Source organism: Bufo gargarizans, chromosome 6 (assembly GCF_014858855.1).
Source record: "Bufo gargarizans isolate SCDJY-AF-19 chromosome 6, ASM1485885v1, whole genome shotgun sequence".
Lineage (NCBI taxonomy): Eukaryota > Metazoa > Chordata > Amphibia > Anura > Bufonidae > Bufo > Bufo gargarizans.
Window position 1 is genome coordinate 303,292,470 of NC_058085.1, and position 13,754 is coordinate 303,306,223.

General features: G+C 41.5%; 1 protein-coding gene across 1 annotated transcript in view; it reads left to right on the forward strand.

Moving 5' to 3' along the window:
* Positions 1-13,754, forward strand: part of PCDH15 (protocadherin related 15) — a 1,384,495-nt gene that overhangs the window by 690,424 nt on the left and 680,317 nt on the right. The window contains exon 17 of the mRNA XM_044299661.1: positions 5,981-6,109. Coding sequence (XP_044155596.1) covers positions 5,981-6,109 — 129 coding nt within the window. The remainder of the gene's footprint in view (positions 1-5,980; positions 6,110-13,754) is intronic.

A 13,754-nucleotide genomic window follows, 5' to 3' on the forward strand; every position in this document is an offset into this window, starting at 1 on the left:
TCTGTAGCTTAGGCAACTGTCTCCAGCTACTCCTCCTTCATCTCCTCTTCATGGTACAATTCACGCTGAGAATACGAACTGAGGGTGGGCTAGCTATCACCCTGACTAATGTCCTCCCCAATTTCCTCATCTACCACATCAGAGCTTTATCCTCAATTGTGAGCAGCGATCGTTTGAGTAGACACAGCAGTGGGATAGTTACGCTGATAACAGAGTTAACGCCACTAACCATCTGTGTGGATTCATCAAAGTTTTTTTAAAACCTCATAGAGGTCTGACATCAATGCCCACTCCTTGCTTGTGAATAGTGGCAGGCGATCACTATAATGCAGCTGATATTCCACAACTGCCCTCTGCTACTCACAAAGCCTGGACAACATGTGAAACGTAGAGTTCCTGTGCATGCTCACGTCGCACAACAGTCAGTGAGCTGGAAGCCGCAAATGCTGCTGCAGCGTTGACAGACCGGCTGAAGCCATGGATGACTTGTGGAAATGGGCACACAAGTGGCATGCCTTCACTTGTAGCTCTGGCAAATTGGGGTAGGTTTCGATAAACCGCTGAACCACTAAGTTTAAGACGTGGGCTAGGCATGGGATGTGTGTTAGGTTGCCGAGCTCCACCAAGTTACGGCCATTGTCAGACACAACCATGCCTGGTTGTAGGTTGTGAGGCGAGAGCCACCGCCTCGGTTTGGTCCTTTTTACCCTGCTACAGCTCTTCGGCGGTGTGCTGTTTGTCCCCTAAACAGATTAACTTCAGCAAGGCCTATTGATGCTTACCCACAGCAGTGCTACACTGCTTCCAGCTAGAGACTGATGGCTGACTGCTGCTGGAGGTGGAAGTGGAGGAGGAGGCAGCGGAGGAGGAGAAGTGGGGGTTGGAGCAAGTATATAATATAGCTTCTGGCGGACACCCTGATGGATGTAGGGCCTGCAATCCTGGGCGTGGGTAGCACCTGCTGATGGTTCATGCGAAGGTCCAGGTGCAGGGCGAGGGGCATCCGGGCCTGTGCTTTCGACAGGGTATTGGCCAGCTGTGTGTAACACAGCAGAAGAGGAGGCAGTGGTGTAACCCGCATACCCAGATTGTGGACCAAAGCATTCAGCCCACTTGTTAGGGTGCTTAGATGCCATGTGGTGGATCATGCTGGTGGTGGTGAGGTTGCTAGTGTTCCCGCCCCAGCTCATTTTGGTACTGCACAGGTTGCAAACTACCACTATTTTGTCATCTGCACTTTCCTAAAAAAAGTGCCATACTGCGGAACACCTACCCCTTGGCAAGGTAGATTTACAAATGGGGGTGCTCGGTGTAACGGTTGCGGGCCTGTTTGGTGTGGGCCGACTTCAACCTTTTGCAACCCCACTGCCTCTTCCAGCCTGTTGCGGTGATGCGGATCCCTCCCCCTCTGTACTGCTGTCCTTGTTTGGCTTTTCACCTTGCCATGTTGGATCAGTGATCTCATCATCAACCACCTCCTCTTCCACTTCCTGACTCTGCTCATCCTCCTGACTTGACTTAACCACAACCTCAATGATTGGTAACTGATCATCATCCACCTCGTGAACGAATGATTGCCGCTCACCATCATCATCTTCTTAAGACTGTGAAGGCTAAAGAGGTTGGTAATCAGGGCACAATATTTTAGGTCCCTTTTCAAGCATGCTGGGCAAGAGGCCAAATGTAATAGTGGCGCTGGATAGAGCTCATTGGAACATATCGTTTGGCAAGCCTCTCCATGGTGGGAGGAAGGATGATCAGAGAGAGTATTCGGTTGACCAGACTCTTGACTACAGAGACTGGACTTGGTGGAAGAGAGGGTGGTGCTTAACCGACTGGAAGCATTATCTTCAGCAATCCAAGCGACCAACTGTTCACACTGGTCCGACTTGGACAGTGTTGTCCTGCTGTCCAAGTTGGACATGAAGCTGGGTACAGTGGATGTTTTTTTATTTATTTCTGGTGTACTGGCAGCAGGCACAGTTTCATGCGCCCAGGGCCACAGCCTCTGCGTGCACCATCAGCATCACGCCCACTTCCCTGTCCATTAGTGCTCGCCTTCTTCATATTAATGGTTTTGTCACTAGATGTGGCGCAGATTGTTTTACAGTCCTCTAAAGACAGTTTTCTGATGCAGGACAGTATATGTCACAAAAACACACATAATATGGACACTAGATTAGGCCCAGATTTTTGGAATTTGCCCTAAAGAAACAGTTTTATGATGCAGCACAGCATATGACACTAGATTAGGCCCATATTTTTGGAATTTGCCATAGAGAAACAGTTTTTGGATGCAGGACAGTATATGTCATAGAAACACACAGAATATTGACACTAGATTAGGCCCAGATTTTTGGAATTTGCTCTAAAGAAACAGTTTTCTGATGCAGGACAGTATATGTCACAGAAACACACAGAATATGGACACTATTTTAGGCCCAGATTATTGGAATCTGCGGAACAGACACTGTTTTCTGATGTAGTTTTTATTAATATTTTTCACTATATCTGGTGTTTTCTGTATTATAATTTTTTCCCTATATCTGGCCCTGACAACCACACAATGTATTGAAGAGCAGATCACACAATTCACAGATTGCACCATTGACAGCAAAAATGTGGATAGATTATGGGAAAAAAATATTGTTTTCGTATTATATTTTTTCCCTATATCTGGCCCTGACAACCACACAATGTATTAAAGCGCAGATCACACAATTCACGGATTGCATCGTTGACAGCAAAAATGTCTATAGATTATGGGGGGAAAAATAGTGTTTTATATTTTTTTTCCCTTTATGTGGGCCTGACAACCACACAAGGTATTGCAGCGCAGATCTGACAACTCATGGATGACACCATTTACAGCAAAAATGTGGATAGATTATGGAAAAAAAATGATTGTTTTCACTAATATTCTTCCTATCTCTGCCCCTGACACGCAGAAGGTATTTCACAGATGTCACAAGTCACTGCAGACACCCTCTATATAGAAAAATAATCGCTATTCAGCAGCAGTCCCTCGCTCGTAATGTTTTAGGGTCACCAGCAGGCACTTTCTCCTAATGTTTTTGAGGGTCACCAGCAGGCCAATCAATAATTTTTCATGGGTGTGTATGATGCCCACCTTTATGAGTAATAAAGGGTGCTTGGTAGAGCACCCGAGCATCACGAGGTGTTCTACTCGATCACCCGAGCACTTTGTTGCTCTATAAACACTAGTGTGTACTTCACTGAAGCTGGTGCTTTGCATTTAGATGCCTGGTCATGCACGTGGTGCTCCGGTTTAGAACACTTATGCCTTGCTTCAGGCTCTTATAGCACAGCATGCAAACCACTTGCGTCTTATTGTCAGCACATTGTGTGAATAACTGCCCCGCCCGGGTACTCCTTGGAGCTGGCTTTGGTGTGCTCAGTCCCTTGATGCGGTGGGCAGTAGTGAAGAGCGGCAGGGGTCATATTCGAATTTGCTATATTTTGCGAATATTTTGTAGACTATTCGTTGAATATTCGCAAATTCGAATATTCGCTATATTCTACGATTTTTTTTTTACTCGAAAAATCATCAAGGTAATGATTGTGTAATATGCAAATTTTTGTATTGCTAATTTTTATTGCGAATTTTTCAACTTTTAGACAAAGAATATTATAGCACTATATTAGCTAAATTGCTCTATATTTGTTTTTAGTTTTTTTGAATATTCACTATATTGCTATAACTTTGCTTTTTGGAATATTCTTAATATTCTAAAACAAGAATATATAGCAATATAGCGAATATTCGAAAAAAAAAAAAACGAATATGGAGCAATTTAGCTAATATATTGCTATAATCTTCTTTGTCTAATAGTTGTAAGTTGAAAAATTCACAAAAAATTTCTCATTACGCATTACAAAATGCCCATTACGAAAAATCGCAAACAACACTACTCCTAAATTCAAGTATATTGCAGCCTCCTTATTGGCCCACAAGCTAGAAGCAGGGAGGAATCATGTGTACTGATTTAAAAAAAAAATGTAAAAAATTGAATATTCGAAATGACGAATATATATCACTATATTCAAAATATTCGTGAATTTTCGAATTACCTGTATTCGCGATAAAAATGCGAAATTCGAATATTCGTCATCAACACTAGTGGGCAGTAGAAGGCATACTGGCTAGGGGATGGCCACTCTGCTTTTGCACCCTGCTCCCTCTTTTGCTATGCGACTGGTGCTGTGTGACCACCACCTCTTCCTCCGAACTGCATATGTCACTCGCATTGCCTTGATTCCATGTGGGGTCTAGGACCTCATCATCCTCCACATCATCTTCCACCCACTCTTCACACCTACCCTCCTTGCCGGTCTGCACACGGCAGAAATCCGCAGCAGTTGGCACCTGTGTTTTGTCATCATCATCATCATCATCATCAGAGACAAGCTGCTGTTGTCTCCCATGTCCACATCCTGAAACATAAGTAGTTGGGCACCAGTGCACTATATCTCTTCCACTTCTGGGGCAGAGCTAGGTGGATAGCCCACTGAAACCCTGCCAGCAGAGTCATCAAAAAGCATAAGAGACTTCTGCATGACTTGGGGCTCAGACTGCTTGGCTGATTTGCAAGGGGGTGAGGTAAAAGACAGATGCCCATGGGCTGCAAGTGGCAACTCTACGCTTTCAGCAGGGGACCGGGTGGGAGACAATGTAAAGGAACTGGAGGCACTGTCAGCCATACAATCTACTACTGCCTCTACTTTTTCTGGCCTCACCATTTGAACACTGGTATTGGGACCTACAAAAAAACTCTCAACGTCCTGTTGCCTCCATTTACCTGATAAAGGTGTTTCATTTTGGGCGTGTAGCTGGCAAAGATCGACTACGTCCTCTCCCTGCAACAGGAGCTCCTTCACCAGCAGCACCACGACCAGGGCCACTTCCCTTATTTGATGCTCTCCTCATTCTTTGAGGTCACCCACCAAACTAACAGACAGATGAACTATATTCATTTCCCTGTCATGTATGCAGTGCAGGTGTACCTCACAATAAAAATAGGAATATGTCACCCATCGAACTAACAGACGGATTAACAATTATATTTTTGTGTCAGGGGTACAAAAATGGTGCATTGCACCCACAAAATATTGCTATAGGTCAGCCACAGAATTAACAGCCAGATTTATAATTATATTTTTGTGTCAGGGGTGCAAAGCTGGTGTATTGCACCCAACAAAAATTATTATAGGTCACCCACAAAACAAATAGCCAGATTCCTAAAACTCTCCCTTGCTTCAGCTGCTTGCTTCTTGTCCCTGTATTTCTCAGAGCTGATGGGCGGTGCTACACATAATCTAGCTCAGTGATGGTGAACCTTTTAGAGACCGAGTGCCCAAACTGCAACCCAAAACCCACTTATTTATCACAAAGTGTCAACATGGCAGTTTAACCTGAATGCTACAGTCCAGTATAGTATACCTTCCATGTACTTTATCATTTACCTATAATAGCCTGCCTATGTTCAATGTGCTGCTTGTGCCGTTCATAGTGCTCACTGTGCTGATGAATGGCAGGAAAAGTCTAAGGCATATTGGTACACCATAGACTTTTTCCAGGGTGCAGGTGCCCATAGAGAGGGATCTGAGTGCTGCCTCTGGCACCCGTGCCATAGGTTCGCCACCACTGATCTTTGAAAGTCAAATAATGTAAGACATTCCTGATTTCTAGATCTATTAGTGTTACATTTTCATACATTTTACTGTATCTAAAACTACTGTACAAGGATTTTAAAATGACTGTGAAATGTTTTTGTTTAGTGTTTTGAATGATTCAGATTTTGCTATAGGTTTTAGATTATTTCTCTTTGGAAAAGCTCTAAGGGTAAATAACGTACATTTTAAGGACTGTAAAGAGTATGAGCATATCTCACTGAATTAATTTTAGTTTTTATGAAATATATATAGCAAGCACTAAAACTATATTTATTTATTTTTGTAGACATCAACTGCTACTGTTAATGTGGTGGTGACGGATGTGAATGACAATGACCCGGTCTTTGATCCTTACTTGCCTAGAAATCTCTCAGTTCAAGAAGAAGAAGCAAATGCTTTTGTCGGTCAAGTCAGGGTGAGTGCACCATTATTTAATTATTGTGTTGCAGCAAGTAAATGTTTGATCCTTCTTATTGTTCATTCGCCCTTATACTACCTAAATTTCCATTTGGCATATAAAACAACTGATAAAAATTGAATGGACTCAGGCTTCCATTCTGTCTTTTACCATTTTTCACTTGTATATTAGACAGGAGAAGTTATTCAGAGGAAGATTATTATTAAAACTTAATTTGCTGCCATGAAATTTACTATTGATGGCAACCTTCGATTATGATCATTTATAATAAGAAAAAAGGGGAAAAAAAATCCACATATCAAACCTATATACCAGGGATGGCCAACCTGAGGCTCTCCAGCTGCTGTAAAACTACAACTCCCAGCATGCCCTGCTGTAGGCTAATAGCTGTAGGCAGTGTGTGCATGCTGGGAGTTGTAGTTTTGCAACAGCTGGAGAGCCTCAGGTTGGCCATCCCTGCCATATACATTTCAGGTTTTATACAGGATACAAAAATATGGCTTATTGCTTCTATCACAGGGCCATATCTTTCTGCAGGCTATGAGTGGTACAGTATCTCAGCCCCATTCACTTTGATAGAGCTGAGCTGCAATACCAGACACAACCAATAGACAGGTATAGTGTTATTACTGAAGAAAACAGACACTTTCTTTTCTAATCCTGTGCAACCACTTTAACGCTTAGCTTTTTTGGTGTTTCCTATATTGTTAAAAAATTACATGGAAAACCTTATTCTATGGATCAGTGGGATTAAAGCAATTTTATAATTTATACATTTTATATAATTTTTATGATGTTTTAACACTTAAAAAAAAACAGCCATAACTTATTTTATATTTCTGTCTATAGAGGCACGTAAGTTCTATTTTTTGTTGGGCAATCTGTAGGTTTTATTGGTATCATTTTGGGGTATCTATAACTTTTTGGTCTCTTTTACGTCAATATTTTTTGGGGGAGATGAAGCTATATATATATTTTTGTTACTATGGTATTTACTGTACAGAATAAATGCTTTCATATTTTATTAAATTTGATATTTTTTTTGATGTGGCAATACCAATTGTGTTTGTTATATCTTAAAAGGGGATGATTAAAATTTTTTGTTAATTTAGTTTTTATATTTATACATTTTCTTTTTACTTTTTTATCATTTTTTTTAGTCCCTCCCCTTAGATTGCAGTGGAAAATGTATATGGCTATTAAGCTCTGGCAGGATCTTTACAATCGCAGGCTTAGGAGTCTTCATATGTTTGGGCATTAGAATCAGTAAAACAGCAGGTACCCACTGGTTAAGGAGTCCACACGTCTCCTGAGTGGGCATCACACAATTTTCATACAAGTATAGCAAATGTTGTGAGAGAATTAAAAAGGACCCATCAATCTTATTGGCATGTTTAAGTACATACTTGCATTCTCAATAACATAATTCTGGAGCATCTCTTCTAAGATCTGCAATTGTTAATATTATTTTTTTGCCTTTATTGCATTTAGACTGTTTGTAACTCTGCCAGCATTGATTAATGTTCAGCAACCCACCCGTATCTGGCAATGCTCAGCTGTCAGCATATACAACTTCTACTGTATTGACTTAATACGCCACAGTATAATGTGCAGTTTTAAAGGAGTTCTCTGGGCTCTCTTATATTGATGACCTAGCCTCAGGATAGGTCATCAATATAAAATCGGCAGGGGTCCGGCACCCCCTCCGATCAGTGTGCACATGCCGTCTCTAGTCTCTCTTCCTGTTCACTGCTGTTTTGCCATAGATAGCAGTGGTGAACAGGAAGAAAAACGGGAGACGACACATGCGCACTGTGCGTGCCATCTCCTCATACAGCTGATCGGCAGGACCCCCCACCAATCTAACATTGATTACCTATCCTGAGGATGGGTCATCAATATTAAAAGTCCTGACAACCCTTTAATAGAAGTGTGTTAGAATGGTGCACTAGAAAAATAGCATAGAGTGCCATTATACACTAGAGTTCCCTTAGTAATGTTGTTACTCACTATTTCTGTGTTGGCAAAGTGCACCATATGTATTGTCTGTTTCCGTCATTACATTAGAAATAACTTCAACATAAAAGAGAGTTGTTCTCCACATGAGATTTTATGTTGGGAATAGCACTATAAGTAGCGGTAGGAACTAGATGTCCGACATCATTAGAGAATAGACTTCCGTAGATAGAGAATGTCTCTGCTTTTGACAGGAGAGACTGGACTTCCATGTCTAGGAGAATGAAAATTGAAAACTTGTCTGGGTAGCATCACTGTGTAGAAAATTATCTATTCTAGAGTACAGATTATCTCTTGGCCATCTTCTTTTCTCCCACATGAAATAGGGTTATAACAACCTGATAGATGACATTTTACTGATGACATTCAGTTGATGCATGATCCTGATATAGGTGAGGGCAAAAAGCATTTCATTACTAACTGATATATATGCGTTTTCGGTCTTTGAAAGCAAAAAAATATTAAACTATCTCTGTCATTTCAGGAGAAGCAATAGAAGGCGAATATGTTCAGCAGTTATTGCTTTGTAGAGAATTTTGTTTTATTATTGATTTTTTATGATACCAAGGAATGCTTATTTTATTTATTCCCTTGGAAGAAAATAAAAACTTTTCTTTGCCCACAAAATGAATTTAGCATTTCAAACAAAATTTAAAAGCGCCTGTCACTTTTTAATATAATATAGAGCAATGTTTGAATAAACATTTAAGGAATTCCATATTTTTTGTTATAAATTTTCCTTTAGACAAGAGAAGAGGTATATTTCCCTCTTTCTTTTTTTCTATGCAAGTCAAAATGTTTTAGTTTTTTTTCAATATTTTGACCCTATTAAAAATCCACTGTCTAAGGGGTTCTCATTGCCTGATGCAAAGTCAATCAGATAACTTCGGTAATTTTTATTGTTTTTCTCTAGACATCAAAGGATAGAGGCATCTGACCATTGATCATATGCCAAGCTGAATAGGCATACTAAAAGGAACGTTGGCCAATATAACCAGCCTAAAGAGGACCCGTTCCTTCTACTGTCATGTCTGTCTTACTAACTACTTGCATTCCCCATATAATACCAATTCTGGAGCATCTATTCTTATATGTTGTGCCATGCCTTTGTTATTTCTGCTAAAAGTGTATGAATTAATGGTGAGCAGAATGCAGACTGCTGGCAATTTATTTGTAACAGGAATAATATAGAAATGGCATAATATAGAGTCATAAGAACAGATGCTTCAGAATTGGTATTACATGGGGAATGCAAGTAGTTACTAAAACTGAAATGTCAGGAGAGGTGACAGGTCCTCTTTAAACGGTTTCTGTCATAAGAAATAACGTTATGTAGCTGACACCTCAGTCAGCAGTAAATAACAGTGTGCTTTATAACTCCCTGCCTTCCACCGTTCTCTTAAAATAAAGACAGTTAAAATATACTAATGAGCCTCTAGGTGCTATTAGGGTGTTGATTCAGCACCTAGAGGCTCGGTCTACATACTCTTTGGCACTCCCAGGGCCAGTTGATTTACTTTCAGTGTCCCGAAAATCCTGCGCCGTCCCGCTTATTATTCGGCGCAGGCGCAGTGAGTGAAGGATGCACTCCTGCTGCCAGCTTCCTCATTGCGCCTGCGCCGAAGGAAGAAAGCTGGCAGCAGGAGCACGACCTTCAATCACTGCGCCTGCGCCGAATACTAAAAGGGATGGTACGGGATTTACGGGACACTGAGAAGAACTTGAAAGTCAATCCACTAGACCTGGGCGTGCCAAACAGTGCGTAGACCAAGCCTCTAGGTGCTGAAGCAACACCCTAATAGTACCTATAGGCTCATTAGCATATTTTAACTGTCTTTATTTTAAGAGAACGGTGGCAGGCAGGGAGTTATAAAGCACACTGTTATGTACTGCTGACATTAGCACATTGCTGATGTTAGTCAGCTGCTTAACGTTATTTCTCATGACAGAAACCCTTTAAAGAGGTTCTGTCATAAAAGGGTTTGCACAGTTCTTTGTATGATTAGAGCTGTGTACTTTTTATCTCCTCTCAGTCTCAAAGACAATGAAAAGAATGATGGTTACACATGCTCTACTGCTCCATTCACAAAGGGACCTGAAAACTTCTGATTGGTAGGGGTCTGTGTCACGAACTATGGATCCGATCGCTTCGGATCCCACAGCTGTGACGTAGTGGTCTGTGACGGAGTCTGCGCACACACAGAGACCTCACGTGACCGAGGTATTACCACTCGGCTAACACCCCCCCCACTATACTTCGGTAACTGCCACCACGTGGGTTCCCGGTCCACGAGCCGACTATCCGGGTAATTCACTATCACACAGATCAGTGGATGAACCGGATATCACTTACTGACCAACCGCAGTCAATCACCCCCAGCTACAATTCCTAAATGCAATTTAACTAACTACCTGGTAACGTCTCTTCAAAGGCGAGGTACGTTGTTCAGCAGCTTAGAATATGGAAGACTTGGCCATTTAGATTTTATAATATTTAATAAGAGGTAAAAAGCAGTGCATACAAGTCTAATGAAAATGACTATAAATCTACAGAATAATAATAACAATATAAATAATCACGACAGTTCAAATGAAAGGGAAAAAGATGAAAGAATACTTAGTTTCTCTGGAGGGTTTCAGGTGGTCGTTCATATGTCCTTTTTGAATCCTTGCAAACCCCTTTTCAGTATGTATCAGGGGAGACCCTCAAAGTTCTTCTGATACAGGGATATGCCGTCAATGTCCAATTAAGTGTCCGGTGATGTTCCATGGGTCTCTCTCCTCTGTCCTTGTGCACAGATTTTTATGAACTCTCCCATGGGCAGGAGACTTACTCCTGTCAGCCAATGGCAGCAGAGTGACTGTGAAGCCTAGGGATTGGCCTCCAAGTGTTTTATGACCCCATCAAAGTTCAGTTCCTACAATGAGGATTATACTTAAGCTCGTATCTCCCTGATACATCGGCATATTTTTATACAGAATACATATTTGTGATCCTTATTTATTTACATACAGAATGAGACCACACACGGTAATGCTGGGACCTGTAGTTCTTCTACCATCCATAGGTCAGCTACAGGATCACATCCTCTAGTCATATTTGATACCCAATTAACCACAATATTCTGTAGAGCCTGGATCTGGTGTCAGAAGGGGCATAAGTTGATTCATAAATGAAATATGAAAGTGGACTGGTTTTATGCCCAGAGCTAATTAAGGGCTATTAGCTCTCCTCAAACCAGACCTGGAAATTAATGACGTCACGCTCCAGCCAGGCTTGACAGCGAGCTGATCTTATCTTAAAGGACAGGATGAGCTGGGCCTGGTATAGCCTTTATGACCTTTTATAGCCGGCCTCACAGTCTAGTGGTAATAAAAGTGTCCATCTATATCATAGGTGACCCAGGCTTCAGGAAGATAAGAGTTCACTGTTTATTTACATATGCCAGAAGCATATAAGATGGCTACCCAGAGGAATTATGTATGTATGCTGGCACAGTCTGGACCCCCAGTGATCATAATTTTTTCACATTTACATCTACGGTGTTTATGTGAAAACCACATTCAAGAATCATGAATGTGTCATATCTATTGTATGTCACATGGATTCCAGATATGACACCCATAGAAATCTATGTGCCCATGCTATAACTTTCATTGCCTAAAGTACAAAATCATGCATGAGAAATAATGAGATTTGTAATGTTTAGTTCTTATGTGAGAACACAATAAATATGTCATCAAAGCACCACATGGCTTCTCACTAGGGATGAGCGAACTCGAACTGTATAGTTCGGGTTCGTACCGAATTTTGGGGTGTCCGTGACACGGACCCGAACCCGGACATTTTCGTAAAAGTCCGGGTTCGGGTTCGGTGTTCGTCGCTTTCTTGGCGCTTTTTGACGCTTTCTTGGCGCTTTTTGAAAGGCTGCAAAGCAGCCAATCAACAAGCGTCATACTACTTGCCCCAAGAGGCCATCACAGCCATGCCTACTATTGGCATGGCTGTGATTGGTCAGAGCACCATGTAACCCAGCCTCTATTTAAGCTGGAGTCACATAGCGCCGCCCGTCACTCTGCTCTGATTAGCGTAGGGAGAGGTTGCGGCTGCGACAGTAGGGCGAGATTAGGCAGATTAACTCCTCCAAAGGACTTGATTATTGATCGATCTGCAGCTGTGGGTCATTGAGCTGCTGATACTCAATTGCTCACTGTTTTTAGGCTGCCCAGACCGTTTGTCAGTCACTTTTTTCTGGGGTGATCGGCGGCCATTTTGTGTCTTGTGGTGCGCCAGCACAAGCTGCGACCAAGTGCATTTAACCCTCAGTAGTGTGGTTGGTCAAGCTGTCACACCAAGTGCATTTAACCAGCAATAGTCTGTTCATTTTTTGGCCATATACTACATCAGGGGCAAGCTGCGCCTGTCACCAAGTGCATTTAACCCTCAGTAGTGTGGTTGGTCAAGCTGTCACACCAAGTGCATTTAACCAGCAATAGTGTGGTTATTTTTTGGCCATATTCCAGTCTAATTCTGTCACCCAGCGCCTAAATACTAGGCCTCAAATTTATATCCCGCTAAATCTGTCGTTACTGCTGTACTGTTCTGGCTGGGCAAGTTATTTAGTGTCCGTCAAAGCACATTTTTTGTTCTGGGATGAAATACAATTCCCAATTGAGCAATTTCCTAATTTAGTGGTTTCTGCTGTATCAGAGCTATTTGAAATCTATCCCTAAAAGGGTATATAATATTCAAGGTGCACATAGGGTCATTCAGAATAACTTCACACACACGCTACTGTGCATTTCCAAGTCTAATTCTGTCAGTAAATCTATACCTGTCACCCAGCGCCTAAATACTAGGCCTCAAATTTATATCCCGCTAAATTTGTCGTTACCGCTGTACTGTTCTGGCTGGGCAAGTTATTTAGTGTCCGTCAAAGCACATTTTTTGTTCTGGGTTGAAATCCAATTCCCAATTTAGCAATTTCCTAATTTAGTGGTTTCTGCTGTATCAGAGCTATTTGAAATCTATCCCTAAAAGGGTATATAATATTCAAGGTGCACATAGGGTCATTCAGAATAACTTCACACACACGCTACTGTGCATTTCCAAGTCTAATTCTGTCAGTAAATCTATACCTGTCACCCAGCGCCTAAATACTAGGCCTCAAATTTATATCCCGCTAAATCTGTCGTTACTGCTGTACTGTTCTGGCTGGGCAAGTTATTTAGTGTCCGTCAAAGCACATTTTTTGTTCTGGGATGAAATACAATTCCCAATTGAGCAATTTCCTAATTTAGTGGTTTCTGCTGTATCAGAGCTATTTGAAATCTATCCCTAAAAGGGTATATAATATTCAAGGTGCACATAGGGTCATTCAGAATAACTTCACACACACGCTACTGTGCATTTCCAAGTCTAATTCTGTCAGTAAATCTATACCTGTCACCCAGCGCCTAAATACTAGGCCTCAAATTTATATCCCGCTAAATCTGTCGTTACCGCTGTACTGTTGTGGCTGGGCAAGTCATTTAGTGTCCGTCAAAGCACATTTTTTGTTCTGGGTTGAAATACAATTCCCAATTTAGCAATTTCCTAATTTAGTGGTTTCTGCTGTATCAGAGC